General features: G+C 42.2%; 1 protein-coding gene and 1 pseudogene across 2 annotated transcripts in view; both read left to right on the forward strand.

Moving 5' to 3' along the window:
- Positions 1-1,500: 1,500 nt before the first annotated feature.
- Lrp11 (LDL receptor related protein 11) overlaps positions 1,501-16,296 on the forward strand; it is a 52,747-nt gene continuing 37,951 nt past the window's right edge. The window contains exons 1-2 of one of the 2 annotated variants that reach the window (XR_010041942.1): positions 1,501-2,292; positions 13,539-13,696. Coding sequence is in view for 1 of the 2 variants with exons in the window: in XM_003466340.5 (XP_003466388.3) it covers positions 1,686-2,292; positions 13,539-13,696 (765 nt within the window). In the remaining variant the exon portion in view is untranslated. The remainder of the gene's footprint in view (positions 2,293-13,538; positions 13,697-16,296) is intronic. The other variant, XM_003466340.5, reaches the window with a different exon arrangement.
- Positions 5,852-13,603, forward strand: LOC134472099 (magnesium transporter NIPA2-like; annotated as a pseudogene).

Genomic DNA, 16,296 nt, shown 5'->3' on the forward strand with positions numbered 1-16,296 from the left:
AGGGAATTGTATTGAGTAGGTTTGTGTCAGGGTCAAGTGTGTGCCTCAGAATCTTTGTTGAAGGCCATGTGAATTCACGTGTGTAAATGTGTTTGGCAGACTTTGAAATCATAAACAATTACTAGTTTATATTATGTCACAGTATATTTTGATTACTTTTAAATTTAAGATTTAACTGCTCTTTGGGAGGATTGGTGATACCCCAGCATCATTTTTATCATAAGTGAAAGTTTCTCATCAGAACAAGCCTGCTAGAACTCTCCTTGGCCTATGGCAAAAAATGTTGTTGTATTATGTTGTTTTTTCAAGATCATTTTAAAGTAGCTACAGTTGTGCAAGATAAATATCCCATAAGTGAAACAATCTCTAGCCTAAGTCCAGACTAAGGGACAAGAAGTTATTTCTTTCAGCTTCAATGACACCCAAATACATCCCTCAAAAACTATAATTTCACCCTTTTATGGAATGGCAAGAAACGTTGGGTTCTCTTTTTTTTCTTGTTTTCTTTGTATTTTTACCTTCCAAAATCTACCTTCTACTCTTCTGAGCCCACAAACGACGTGTTCCTAAATAGCACTCTAGAAATTTAAAAATAAAAAAAAAAAATCACACTACTCTTTTCCTATCCAATTGTTTTATTTTTTTCTTTCCTTTAAAATACCGACATTGAACAATGTCAACCTGCGGTGCTGGGGATTTAGCTCAGCGGCATAAGCGCCTTCCTTGCAAGTGTGCGGTCGTAAGTTCGATCCCTGGTACAGATAAAAACGAAAAAGACAAAAAAAAAAAAAAAGTCAACTTGCAATGTCCAGTATCTAATCAAAATTTCTGGACATGAAAGAAAGCATGAAAATGTGACCCATAATTAGGAAAAAATGAAATAGAAAACTGATTGAAAAATCAGCAAGACACAGAAGCTTCTGACAGATGGTGGTACTGCGCCAGGTTGGGTGTTTTCTTACACTATATTTCCTGTAAAGCACAGCACTCCTAGATTTCACAGGATCTAAAAGCTGAAGGCCTCAACTTCTCAGGCTTTAGAGATTGCTCACCAGGTCGCCATAATTGGCCAGGTTCTGATTTTTAGTTGTCTGGAAATCTGGGCGACACATCCGTCTGCACTGCTGCCCTCCTTCCTTGTGCTACCCAAGCAGGTCTGAAACAGTCCGGCCGCTTTTGAGAGGAGCCACCTGAACTTGACTCTACCGCTGAGGTCAGCAAACCCCGCTCCCCGCGCGCCTCCCGCCGCCGATCCCCGCCCTTTCGCGGCTCCGCCCGCCCCCGCGCGGCTCCGCCCCTCCTCCGGCTCCGCCCCCCGAGCGGCTCCCCCGCCCCGCGCGGTTCCCGCCCCTCCCCCACGAGGCTCCGCCCCTCCTCCGGCTCCGCCCTCGAGCGGCTCCTCCGCCCCACGCGGTTCCCGCCCCTCCCCCGCGCGGCTCCGCCCCCCAGCGCGGCTCCTCCCCCCGCTCCCTCCCTCTGGCTTCCCCCCCACCCCGCGCGGCTCCGCCCGCCCACGCCACCGCCTTGTCCGCGCGCGCCCGTAGGTCGAAACCGAGGCGCAGAGAAGGCCGGCCGGCTATGCCTTCCGCGCGCCCGCAGCCTCCGGGGAGCAGCCGGGTGCTTGGGGTGCCGCGCCGGGAGGCCGGGGCCTAGCGTCGCCTCGCCCAGCGCCCACCGCGGCCGCCATGGCCTGCGCCGCCCGGGAGCGCTCGGGACACCGGGCGTTGCGCGGGCTGCTGCTGCTCTGCTTGTGGCTGCCGAGCGGCCGCGCGTCTGGTCCGCCGCTGTCCGAGCTGCACGCGCAGCTGTCGGGCGTGCAGCAGCTGCTAGAGGACTTCCGCCGGCAGCTGCAGCGGGAGACGCCGGCCGAGGACCTGGAGCTCGAGCTGCGAGCCGGCGGCGGCCCGCGGGAGGGCTGCCCAGGCGCGGGCGGCGACGGCTACAGCGCGCTCCCTGACGCCATCATCCGCACCAAGGACTCCCTGGCGGCGGGCGCCAGCTTCTTGCGGGCGCCGGCGGCGGTGCGGGACTGGCGACAGTGCGTGGCGGCCTGCTGCGCTGAGCCGCGCTGCTCCGTGGCGGTGGTCGAGCTGCCTCCGCGGCCCGCAGGCCCGGCCGCCACGCTCGGCTGCTTCCTTTTCAACTGCACAGCCCGCGGCCGCAGCGTCTGCAAGTTCGCGCCGCATCGCGGTTACCGGAGCTACCGCCTCCGCCGGACGCCGGATGCTGGGCCCAGTAGCCTGGGACCCGGCGCCCCCGTGCCGGCCACTGCAGGGGCCTCGACAGAGCTGGGTAAGCGCACTCGCGCCGGCCCGCGAGAGTCACCCCACCAGTCCACAAGAATCTCCCTGTCGAGCTCGAAAGATTTCCACTGTCCTTGCACTTATCAGATGAAGACCCTTCTGGACAGAACCGCTGGTCCCCTCGCTCCTTCAAGTTATTTGAGCTGCAGATGGTCAGGAAAATGGCTTAGGAATGATGTTTGAAAACCCCGGTAGTTTGACAGGAGTGGCTGCTGCTGGAATTTTTCTAGGGCCAGGTTAGGCAGTGATCTGAGACACTGACAGAAAGTGGGTGTCTATCCCCTTGCCAGAAAGATTTTTAAGAGAAAGAGAAAAGCTCAGAGAAAAATAATACACAGCTTCAGTTTTATAATGCATAGTTATTGTCAGGTAATTGCAGGAGCAAAATCTAATTAGATGTGAAATTGCTGCTAACACCCACTTCTGTCTCTTGTCTTGGCAAGAGATGTGACAGTTCATGATTCTGCCCCTGATTTGGCTTCATCAGGCAGAAAGGAAATACTCCTTCCATTTGGTAAAAAGTGAAAAGAAGGGACTTGATTTTGGATGAAAATAAAAAGCTTGAGGCATGTCTCTTTTTAGAAGAGCTAAAAATAATGAAAATTGTATGATTTTACCTTCTGCAGGTGCTGTGAGTCAGGAGACAGGAGGCACAAAAAATTCTAACAGTTGGAAATTAAAGTCACTGAATGAGACCCCTGACTGAGCCCCCTTGTGGTCAAACTCAGTGCGTTTCATCACACTGGGGATGCTTGATTTATCATGACATGAATGACATCATTAGATCAGAAAGCAAGATAATCTCAGTCATTTCTAGCATCTGGATTCTCCTTGAGGATCCACAAAGACGAGTCAGGAAATCGGTGTCCATGACACCCAGCCTCCCTCTCCTACTTCCAGCTGAGTGAAGCTCACACAGTAAAAGGCCGCCCTGCAACAGCTTTAGGCCAAACACTGGGAAAGACCCGTGGGTTGCTCTCTGAAGCGGGGGCAAACAGTTCTTGCACTTGGAGCCCCCACCTCCACCCAGACACCCTGAGCCCTGCCCCATGGTCACAGTATGAGCCTTCCTCTCTACCCAAATGGGAACCAGAGTTCCCCAGCAGCAAAGAAGCAAGTCTTCCCTTTGTTCTCACTACTCAAGTGGAAGAAACTAACATTGCCAGAGAGAGCTTTCCTGTAAACCAAGAGACAGTGAAATAGGGAAAGAGCATAGCTTGGAAAACTAAAGACAAGATCAAGTTTAGGTTACTAGAAGTTTTCCAGTCCCTTTTTCTCCAACTTCCATCTTTGTCCTTCCATTCTGTAAGGAGAGTTTGTCTTGGGAATTATATTTTGTACATATCTTGAGATTAAGTATAGGCTACTGCTGGCAATGGTCTTCCTTTGTGAGAAAACAGCTTGGTTTGTTTAAGGTGCCTGGCAAATGCTTGAAGGGGCAGCCCCAGGGCAGAGGCGCCCACCAACTTAATCTGCATGAAGAGTAAAGGATATTTATTTTCCTATGTTCTGGGTTTCCCTTGCCTAGATGTTTAACCTATCAGAATTCTTTAGGCTTTTAAGACTAAGTTTTACCTTCTTGAGTTCTTTTTATCCTGAATCTTGTGGCCATGTGGAGTAGAGGCTCAGTGAGAATGAAAATGTTTTTTAGAGAAGTTGTTACCAGGTCCAAATAAAGGATCACAAAGAACTAGGGCAAGATCAGGTGGGATGCACTAGCACAAATTTAAGACTGAGCCCATCAGCCTGTTTATTTTTCACATTGAAAGTAGTTTGGTGTGAGAAGCTGTTTTAAGTACTATCTATACATGAACTCATCTGTTCTCACACCAGCCTGGAGATGCAGGTTCTGTTTTAATTCCTAGTATTCAGGAAGGCTTATAGAGAGAAAGCCACTCATCTGAAGGCCACACAGCAAGTGGGTTTGTGGAGCTGAGTCATAGAGCAGCTCTTGTGCTTTCTGTATCAGCTCCTGCCAAACTGCAGCCCCTGGGTTGGGATGGACTGGTGGCTATGGCGGGTGGTGGGAAACTGCAGGAGTGAATGGAGGTGCTAGAGAGGTGCTGAGTGGATGAACTGATTGAACCTGCCTGCTGCAGCATACAGGGTGCAGAACAGGGTGCTTAGGAGTACTAAGCTCTGGGTATCAGACCTGTGTCTTCCCCTGACAAAGCCTTGCTAATGCCCTTGGGACTCGAGTGCCTGGTTGCCTCCCAGCACAAGTTGTCGTGAGGATCAAGTGGCCATGCCTTGTGAGGGCAGCACACATGCCCATGGGATTGTTGTAGGACCCTGGTTGGGTAGTGTAGCTGCTGGGAGATGTGATAAAAGTGAGGCACACTGGGATGAAGTAGAAGGTGGAAGCCAGGGCGGTGAAGATCCTGGTGAAGCCATGAATTTAACCTCTCAGAGCTCAGGGACCGAACTTTCATGCTGTTTCCATGAATAGCCTGAAATCCAGCATATCCAGGGAGAATTTGGGAAGTCAACCCTTCTGTGTTAAAGAAAATCAAAGCCTTTAAGTTCTGCTCTCCCCTCAGATCACCTGGCCCCACCTGCAGCCTTTCATCTGCTCCAAGTGCAAAGGTCGGACTGAACCTTTGAGGCCAGGTAAAGGCTAATCCTTCCCCAGCTGCCTGACCAACATCCTCTTTACTTTCTCACATTTTCCTCTTCTCCCCTTTATGTAGCAAATAAACAATTATTTAATAAATAACAATAAAACTGGTTGGCAGTGTAGAAGGAAATACATTTAGACCTACAGTTCTGACCATACACAAATTGCAGGCACATTAAACAATCCAATTTTTAAAAAATTAAGCCCCAGTTTACTCCATAGGTAGGAAAACTGGAAAAATAAACCTACTCTTACATACTATATCTGTTGTGGTTTTTTGTTTTGTTTTTGGTACTCGAACTCAAACTCAGGACCTTGCACTTCACAGGCAGGCACTTAGGCCACTGAGCTATATCCCCGGCCCCTATATCTGGAAAGAAGATAGCTTTCTAATCCATTTAAGAGCTTAGGAAGCAAATAGTATTCAAATATATATGTATATATTGCCTCCTTGCCTTCCAGCACAGGTTGTCATGAGGATCAAGGTCGCCATGCTTTATGTATGTATAGACTTCATGTCAAGAAACAAAAGGAATTGCAAAAAACAGTCTGGTAAAACATGAAATAATACAGGTCAGAAAAACACAAACAAATGTCCATGGTACATGAGCAAATAGTTCCCAAAGAGAAAGTGGTTGATGAAACACGAAACAATGTTCAATGTAGAAGTAATCAAAGCAGTGTAAATAATGGGTCCTACCAGTCTGGGTGACGACGTGCAGGCTCGATTCCACGTACCTGTGGCGCCCCTGGTAGTGTTCGAATGCTGACACGTCCCACCGAACAGTGAAGAAGGTAAACAAGTTGGTGGCCCCTGGGCAGCCTGCCTAGGGTGGGGATTGGAGGTGGGGAATCCCGCCCTGCTGCTGCTTCGGGGAATCCCGCCACTGCTTCTGCCTTTGGCTTCTGCTTGGATGTACTGGGTAGGAGGGGCAGTTGTCCACTCATGGGTGGGTCAGCTGTGCTCAGCTGGAGAACACATTTTCTATGCTTATACAAAGCCAGGAAAGCGATTTGAGGATGCAGTAAACAGGATGATTATAAAGAATGGCTCCACTGCACCCTGGAAGTTAGAAAGGAAGGACAGGATTTTTTTTTCAAACTTGTAAAATATTTTACGTATTTAAATTCACTTACCATTTCAACAGCTTACTCTTGTTTTCCCCAGATTTTTAAAAAATTTTTTTTTATTTAAAGAGAAAAAAATGAAAACAAAGGATAGAAATAATACAGAATTTCAAAAAAATAAACAGAAATCACTAGCTGATAGATTACATATTGTCATCTTAGAAATAGTTGTTCAAGTTACAAAATTAAAGCATACAAAGTTGAAATAGTGAAACTGCAAACAGTTCTGTTCAACCATCCAACAAAACTTAGTAGTATGGTTATCTGTCTTACACACTTAAACATACACACAGTTATATCCTTTAGAGCACTTTCTTTTCCTCTCTTTTATAATCACAATTACACATTTTGGGTGGAAGGACACGATTTTCTCAAAACTAGGATTTGGAGATTACATCAACCTGTGCAGTTACCAGTGCTTTCTGTGTTCTGTGATCATCAGTGTGATTTGCAAGAACTTTCTTAACCAATGAAATGAGCCTGGAGTGTGGAAAAAAATAACTTTGTTGTTGTTGTTGTTGTTGTTGAAAGTAATGACCTTTATATTGGCTTGGGATTGGTTCTGAGCTTTAGCATTTTCACTGGAAGGAGTTTCATTTTGAAAAAGAAAGCTGTCTGTGACTTGCCTAGAAAAGGTCTATGAGAGCAGGCCACAGTGGCCAAGCATAGCCTAAAGAATGGTGTGTGGGCTGGACTGCTGACAATGGGAGCTGGCGAGGTGGCCAACTTTACTGCACCTTTGCCCTAGCTATGCTGGTGACCCCATTGGGAGCTCTCAGTGTCCCTGTAAGCGCTGTTCTTTCTTCATCTTTTGCAAATGAAAGACTCCAACCTTCTTGGGAAAATTGAGTGTTTTCTAAGTCTTTTAGGATCTACAGTGGTGGTCATCCATGCCCCGAAAGAGGAAGAGAAGAGACAGAGACCTTGAATGAAACGTCTTACAAGTTAGATCCAGGCTTTGCGGTCTTTGTGACACTTGTGATCATTGTGTCTTTGATATTAATCTGCATGGTGGGGCCTTGCCATGGGCAGACTGACATCCTGTTGTACAATACCATCTGCTCCATCATTGGCGCATTCTTAGTCTCCAAATGCTCAAAGGGACTGACTGGGCATGGCCATCAAGGAGCCGTTGGTGGGTAGCCCTGTGCAGTAGTACCCACTGGCCAGGATCTGGCTGCTCAGCTTAATGGTCTGCGTGAGTATGCAGTCAACCACCTGATTCGGGCACTGGCCACATTCAACACGTCCATCGTGACTCCCCTCTATTAACTCTCAGGTTTACTTTGCTTGGCTGTTCTCTTTAAGGAGTGGTGGGATGATGTCACTGGAGTTCTGAGTGGCTTTTTCACCATCATTGTGGGGATATTCTTCTTGCATGCCTTTAAAGATGGCTGCCTTAGTGTAGCAAATCTGTCCGTATCTTTTCAAAAAGATGAAAAAGCAGTGAATGACAAGCTCTCTGATATATATGAAGTTCTTAATAATGAAGAAAGCTTACTTTGTGAAGTTTAACCACACTCTGGCAAGAATGTTTCCCAGAGGAAAAATTAAAAAATTTTTTTTAAATTTTTTAAAGGGCTGGGGGTTTAACTCAGCAGCACAAGAACCTGCCTAGCAAGGATGAAGTTCAATACCTGGTACAAAAAATAAAAAAATTTAGAGACATAGAAGCCTGACTGCTTTTTAAGAAAGATGTGATTAGAAGGTTAATCTGTAGTTCTGTTACAACACTGATCTTGAGTATCAGAATGTGTCTGAAAAAACACTGTCCTTAGCGTTCTCTAAAGACAATCTTTTTTAAGGTTTCACTAACTTGGACCAAGAAATTACTTTTCCTGTATTTAAACAATAATAGTTTACTGAAGTGACCTTAGTATGTGGGCAATTTCTATTAATATTTTATTATTGTAGAGATAGTTGACATTTTGATTCTTTCTCCAAAATCTAAATGCACTGATGCCAGTTTTAAATCTATAAAAATGCTTTTTTTTCATTGATGGCAAAGGTCTGAAATGCACATTTGTCATCCCCACTCCATTGCTGTCTGGCCCTGTATGATTTTTTTATTTTAAAAAAGAACAAAATTATCCCAATACATTATCTTGTGATTTAACTGTAAAAGAAGAAGAAGGAGAAGGAGAAGAAGAAATGTAAATAATGTCAGTCTGTGCTTTATTAGGTTGGCAAAAATAAATTTATCCAACCTGGCACACATGTGGAAAGTTACATAGTCTCTGATAATGTAAACTGGTACTTCCCTCTCAGAAATCAATTTGGAAATAGATAGCAGAGACCGTTAGAGCATTTATTCTGCAATATTTTTCAGGAAAATGATCTGTGCTAAATAAAAACCATAAACAAAAGTGTTTATTATAGCATTTTTTAAAAATTATTTTTCTTTTTTATTTTAAAGACAATAGTAAAATACAACAAAAGAAGACAGTGCAACAAAGTTGGTACAGAACTTCAGAGCAGGATACCTGGAAAACAATAGCTACCAAGTATATCTTATTATCTTCATTATAATTGTCCATTCTATCAGGTATGGCAAAATCAAACTAAAAGCAATAAAACCAATCAGAACAGAATATTGAATAAAGCAAAACAATCAGAACAAAGCAAAACAGTTGGACTTCAAAGACAAAATAAAAGGAAATCCTCTGTATTTGCTATATGGCACACTGTCAGACCACTGGCTTGAGGCCTGCGTAATCAATCAAATTATATGAGCATTTAGTCACTTTATGTATCTTAGTTGCTATCAACTCAGGCTGACCATCTGGTTGCTAAGGAGGGGAGTGGTTTGCTGACTTTTCTCTCCCTGATACCCACACAGTTTGCAGTTTGCGCTGTTCACCAAGAAGGCTGGATCCTTGATTTCTTGGTTGGTCCCCCAAGTCCCAGCATGGCGGATTCTTGGGAGAGGCTGGCTTTTCTCTCCCTGGTGCCCGTGCAGCTTACGCTGCTTCTAGGGCATTATTTATAATGGTGGAGAAAAAGTTGGCAATAAGATGAATGTCCAATAGTAGGAAGTAGAAAATTAAAATGGCAGTTGTGAAATTTGTGTAATTACATACATAGGCAGTGCTAGGATATGTGCATAAATATTACCAGACTATATCAAATTAATTTAATTCTGAATGTTAAAGTGTATCTATGGCAAGTAGCATGTACTTGGGTCGTCTCCAACTGTAGGGGAAAGAACATTTGAGTTAGAAATATCTGGGCTGATATATAAGCCAATCTGTGTGCGTGTGTGTGTGTGTGTGTGTGTGTGCGTGTACGTGTGTGTGTGTGTCTGTGGATCTGTGTGTGTGTGTGGTCTTAGGCCACTAACTTAGCCTTCTGGTCCTTGGTTACTCATCAGTAGTGTTGCAATGGCAAGGGAAAACACCAAAACAACACCCAGGATTTGGAGGCAGATTTATTTACGTTGATGGGCACTGATCAGGATCATCCCCAGAATATCAGGCCCTGATCTCCAGTGGTCTAGGGCTTTTATATGATGAATAAGCAAAAGGTACAACGGTGAGGTAGAGCTAAGGATTTAGCTTAGGGCAACAGTACCTGCCTGGCAAGCATGAGATCGTGAGTTCAGTTCCTGATATGTCGGGGCCCAAGGTGAGACAGAACAGCCTGGTAGTTCTTCTGACTAGCTAGCAAGGTGAGATCATCAGTTACAAGGGTAAATTATTAATTATCAGTTTATGAAGGTTGGTACAATGTACAGTCAGGCATTATGTATGTTTGGTTAGGCTGTAATGGTTACAGGGTCAAAAGTATCAAAGCCATGAAACAGTTACAGAGTTAGGCAGTTTCAAAGTAGCAGTTTTAAAAAGAATAACTTCTATTGTACAGTTTTTCCTTTTCAGTATACAGATCATAATCATACCTCAGAAACTTTCAGTGAAAGTTAAGGAACATTATACCTATAAAGCATTTATCATGGTGCCTAAATGACAGAAGGTACCCAGGCAAATGGCAGCAATTACAATTAACATAATCACATTTGATCATTAACGTAATATGGAAAAGGGCTTAAACAATATATATCAAAACTAATGATGATCTTATTAGGGTTGTGGGTAAGTTTTTTCTAAAGTGTTATGATTGAAAAACACGATGGTTTTTACCCATTCTGACCTCGTCTCTGGGTCAGGGCCTCGCTTCAGGACTCTTTCTAGTTTCTCAGCCTGGTTTCTATCATTTGTCCCCACACAGCACAGATCAGAACATCTTGCTTATCTCAAAGGCTCTGTTCCCAGCAGCTAACAAAAGAACAGCTAATAATACAACAGCTAACAATATCATTCCTTGAATAAAACCCCACCCTGAGGCATTGATCTAAGTTGGTCTGAGTCTTATTTTACCTGTGTTGGTCTTACCAATGGCATTTAGTTTTCAAAAGAAATCAATATTTTCGTAGTACTTAACATAGGCTTACTACATTTCATGAGGAAAAGTCAAAATTACAGTTGTCTTGTTCTTGAACAAGTCAACAACCATTTTTAGGTAGTTTCCTCATCCTTTTCCTGTTGTCATGTGTTTATTTTAAGGATAGAGGAGCTCTTGCTTATTGTAAAATACATTTTACAGTGTAATTGACCTGGACTTGAACTGAAGAAGCAGCATTATCTGTGTTATTTCAAAAACCTCAGAGGTCAATTTAGAGGCTATAAGGATTTCACTAAGTTCATAAAACATATCTTAAAGCTCATCTACGTAAAAATAAATGACTACAAGACTTTCAGGAGAAGCAAATTCATTAGTTTTATAATATGTGGGATATTTCATCCCTTATGCAATCTTTCCCTGTTAAATTTTTGAGGTATACTCTTGAGGTTTTAAAAACTATTATTAATGAGCCGGGATTTAGTTTAGCAGCACAAGTGCTTGACTAGCAAGCAGGAAGTTGTGAGTTTGATCCCCGGAACCAAAAAATTTTTTTAAAAAAGGAAAAAAATATTCGTGTACATTGTTCTTCAATACCGTATTTTAGTGTGTCTACTTAAAAATAGTAGTGTAACTGGGCACAGTTACTCAGGAGCCTGAGGCAGGAGAGTTCAAAGTTTAAGACCAGCTTGGGCAACTTAGCAAGAGCTGGTCTCAAAATAAAAATAAATAGGGCTGGTATAAGACTCAGGGCAAAGGCCCTAGTTTCAATACCCAATAACATGCAAAAAAATGTAGTATTTTAAGATAAATGTTAATGCATAGCTGCCAACTACTAAAGTCTAACTGCTGAATTATTAGGTGTTTCCCTGGATTACAAAGGGACAAACTATTCTGTGGCAACTGTGAACCTTTCAGAATTAAGGAAAGGTCAGCATTCTAGAACAATCTCTTGTGATATAGCTGTCATAGTTCTCTTAGAGTGGGAAAATCAGGATAAGACTCAGCTCAAAAGTAATAAGAACTTTGGGAGTAATAAAACCCAAAATGTGTAATTGTCATTCTACAAAAAAAAGAAAAGAAAGTGCTCTAAAGGTTATAACTGCATGTATGTTTAAGTGTATAAGATAGATAACCATATAACTGAGTGTTTTTTGGATCATTGAACAAAACTGTTTGCACTCTCACTGTTTGAAAGTCCACTTTAGGTGCTTTAATTTTGTAACTTGAACAGCTATTTCTAAGATGAGAATATGTAATCTATTAACTAGTGATTTCTTACTGTTTATTTTTTAAATTATATATTACTTGTACCCTTTTTCTGTTTTTTTTTTTCTTTTTCTCCTTAAATAAAAAAAAAAAAGGATAAGACTCAGCTCTCATCTGCACTCAGCAGTGGAAGAAGACAGAATGAAATTCTTCTTAGGCAAGAGGTTGTTAACTTGGCTTATTTCAGTAAGAACTACTGCTTGTAGCTGTGGATTTAGTGGCATAAGCGCCTGCCTGGCAAGTGTGAAGTTGTGAGTTCAATCCCCAGTACCAAAAAAAATTTTTTTTAATTTTAAAAAAAGAATTACTGATGGTATTGACCAGATTTCCTGCCATTTCTAACAAAATACCTTATAGAGAGGAAAGTTTATTTTGATTCCTAGTTCTGGAGGTCTCAGTCCAGGATCAAGTAGCCCCATTTCTTTGGGTCATTGTCTGTGCATCGTGGTACAAACTTGCGGTGAAGCAAACCACTTGCATCATAAGACAAGAAAAAGAAAGAAAAGGAAGGATGGTCCGGGTGTCACTTTCTCCTCTGAGGGCAGGCCTCCCGTGTCCTCTGAATAGGCCCCACCTTGTGAGGGTTCCACCACCTCCCCAGCAGTGCCATCCTAAAGACCAAGCCTTTATCACAAGGGGCTTTGGAGGACATTAAGCATCATAACTATACTGTTTAAAAAAGAGGGGAGGAGGTTGCATCTTCTTGAAACCATGCTTATTCAATAAGCAACCATTGCTTATTCCCTATAGCTATATTATTTAGCCTTATTCTAGATCAAAAGCAAATATAGAAGCCACCAAAAAAAAAAGTATATACACTTCAGCAGTTCACCCCACTAATGAATGCCAGGAAGCTGACGGCCACCACTTTGAGCACCTCTTGTCATTGTAGAGGGCAAAGGTAATTTTGCTTTATGATGTTTCATCATGTCTCAAAAACTTTAGCATGAAAATATTTATACAAGTGGATATAGCTCAGTGGTACAGCGCTTGCCTAGCGTGCACAAGGCTCTGAATTCAATCTGCAGTACCACCAGAAAAAAATTGTGATTTTTAAAGAAATTATACAAGCTTTTCTTTTCCTGATACATACTTTTTTGTGTGCTTTGACAGACTCTGTACATGCATGTTTTGCTCATTTCAGACATCTCAACAGAAACTCACTGTGCTGATTCTGGTATAAAACTAGTTAATTGGTTCTCTAAACCTCCTTTTCTAGGTGAAAAACTAAATTCCAGAGAATTTCTGTTTGGGCTTTATTTAGTGTGGATCCAAGGTTGCCTTAACTTCTCAAATTTAATATATTTTCCCTCCACTGAACACACCATAACACTCTTATTTTAAAAACTTGAGGATAAGAAAAAGTGAAATCCATGAAAAATGAATTTGATCTTACCTGAGATTAGTTTCAGGATTCTTTTTTAAAAAATCAGTTCATGTAATGAAAAAACATTGAATTTTAGTCATTTATAAAGTGAAAAATTCATTACAGGAATTAAAGCTATTGCTTTTAATTCACATGTTGCTGGACCCCACACATTGTCTTGTACCCACAACTTTGTCTGTAGCTATTGCTAGCAGCCGACGCTCCATACTTCCTCTTCTGCATGTATCATAGCCAAATTCTCTTTTCATTATATATTGTTGTCATTTATTATGTAAAGAGAATACAATCAAAATCAATAGGAAAATAAATTCCAGTTAATGTTCATTCTCTTAGCAGTTCTTTACTGGATCAAATCTATTCAACAAATAAGGTAGTGATTCATAAGTTAGAAAAAAATAGGGAGCCATTGCTTTATTATGACTGTTTATCTTTTTCATAGCCCAGGATGCACCTCCACTCAGCAAGGCTGGACAGGATGTGGTTTTGCATCTGCCCACAGACGAAGTGATTTTGGATGGCCGTGAAAGCTCAGATGACCATGCCATCATCCAGTACGAGTGGACCCTGCTACAAGGTGACCCATCAGTGAGCATGAAGGTAATGCAGGTCGCCCTCACCAATGACAACCAATGCTTCCAGGAAGCAGTCTTTATAATGTTCTTCCCCTTATATTCCTAAAATGTCTGTGAGCTAGTAGAAGAGGCATAAAACAGAGAAAGTAAAAAATTGTCCCAAAAACAGGACAGTGAGTTTTCTATGGAGTTATCCATGGTTTTGATTGCTTTGAAGCTTATCTCTTTTCTGCTGCTTTTTCTTGACAAAAAAAGTGTAAAGAAAAACACTATGTTCTATTTCAGTGACTCAGATGACTAAATATCTTATTTCTTATTTTACCTTGTTAAAATTCAGGTCGAAATTTTTGAAAAGCACAAAGGATAATAAATCACATAGTGAAGTGATCCAGAAAGTGAATGGCAAGGCCTGTTTGCTGCTAGGGCAGCACAAGTTCCCACTCAGGTGTCCCCTGACGGGCTCATCTGGGTGCAGTTGGACTTGCTGCCAATAGGCACGAGCCTTTTGTGCTGCGGCTGCCTACACATAGTGAGTATCAAGTCGTGAGGCCAGTCAGGACTTTCCAGGCAGGAGCATTTCCTACCTTGGGCACATTCATGCAGATCACTCTAACCCAGGCATGACAGCATACACCTGTGATCCCAGCACTCCAGGAGGATCACCATGAGTTCGAGGCCACCCTCGGCTGCATAGGGAGTTCAAGGCCAGCCTGGACTATGTAGTGAGACCCTGTCTCACAAACACAAAAACAAACCACTCAGCCTGGAAGAAGGTGAGGTAGTAAAACACCAGTTTACACTGTACTGGAACTAAAGCAAAAACAGTCATCTCCAGTCCCATTACCTGATTTAAGAGTGTTGATTTACTCAATGATTAGATAGTCTTAGACCGGGACTGAACCCTTGTTTAGCATCTTACTCAATCTCTCATCCAAATAGGAGCCCCTTCTATAGCAAGCCTTCCGTGAGCTGTCTGCACTCTGTCTGCCTTTTCTATGAACAAAAGCTCACTGTCATACATCATGTCTTATGACATTGTTAATCAGCTCTAATTATTAGGCAAACAGATCATACCTCCTCACTACTTCTGTGCATCAGTGCCAGGTCCTCCCTTTGGAAAAACACTGAAAATGTCTTGTTATTCTGCACAAAAGACCTTGAATTCATTTTTGGAACATACACCATCCAGCCTAGTCTGGGTATTTTAGATTAGTTTACCCTCTTCTTAAAATCAAATCCTATATTTATGCTGTGCTTCTTCCTGATGCAGTGTTACCTCTTAGGATCCAGATGTTGTCCGTACTTCTGTTATTGAAACTTAATTAACATGTCTATTTTAGTGGCTGCATCACACAAAAGACTGCTGCAGAGTCTTTTTGGTAGGATTACCTACAAACTGCTTCATTTTTTTGTGGGTGCTGTCATGGAAATGGTCTCCCTTCTCCTGGGTACATGCACTTGATTAAACTTTCTTGGGCTGGGAATTTAGCTCAGCTGCATAAGCACCTGCTTTGTAAGCAGACAGTAGTGAGTTTGATCCCCAGATCTCCTTTATATCTCAACTTTGTTTTTTTTTAATCTGTAACAGAAATAATTTTGAACTTTTATCTATCACATTTCTTACCCTATCATCTATCACATTTCTTACCCTTCTATGCATTACATCAGCTGCAAGACCGATTACTAGATCTTAATTGAAGTTTTGAAATTTGAGGTTGATTCAGAAAGATGGGCAAGCTAGTGATCACACCAAGTTCTTCTTGGTTTGATGGTTTGTGTTGAGACGTCCATCATAATTCTGATGGATTTTCCTTTATAGATGATCTGTTTCTTTTCTCTAACAGCTCTTAATATTCTGTTCTTGTGTTAAATTTCTGGGACCTTGATCATTATATGTCTGAGTGTAGATTTATTTTGGTTTTGGCTAGCTGGAGTTCTACATGCCTCACTTATCTGAATGTCACTTCCTTTTCCCATACTTGGGAAGTTTTCTGGTATTATTTCTGTAAATAGACTTTTAATGTCATTTGTGTTGACCCCTGCTTTTTCACTCACACCTATTATTCTTAAGTTAGTTATGTTTCTTTTGATTGTCTTGCAGTCATTGAATTGTTTTTTCCTGATTCCTTGTTATTTTTAAGAGATCTTTCCTTTCATGATCATAAGTTGTAAGCCTGTCTTCAAGATTTGAAAGTGTATCTTTGGTTTCTTTCAAGTGGTTTTGCCAGCTTTCAATGGAGTTTTTAATTTCCTAGATATCTCTTTGAATCTGTTTCCTGTATTCTAAATCTTTTTTATATTATTCATTCCAGGTTTCCCTCATTTTCCTATGCTCCGCTATTCTTCCTTCCGTGTCTTCTTTAGATGTGCTTAGCAATTCTTTTATTATTTTCATTTCTTTTTTTTTTACCTGAGATAGTATTTCTGTTCTAATTTCTTCTATAGCTTCATTCAGTTGTTTCTTTACTTCAGCTGCCATCACTTCAGAAATTTCAGGTGTGTGACTCCTGATCTCTTCCATGTTTACATCTCCTGGACCAGCTTTGCTTGGGCTGGAGGCCAGAGTCTGCCTTTTGTTCTTCATTTTGACATATTCCTTGGTTCTTCCAGACAAGTGGGTAGTGG

The sequence above is a fragment of the Cavia porcellus genome, unplaced genomic scaffold (assembly GCF_034190915.1).
Source record: "Cavia porcellus strain 051 isolate PalLab524CR breed Dunkin Hartley unplaced genomic scaffold, mCavPor4.1 scaffold_22, whole genome shotgun sequence".
Classification (NCBI taxonomy): Eukaryota; Metazoa; Chordata; class Mammalia; order Rodentia; family Caviidae; genus Cavia; species Cavia porcellus.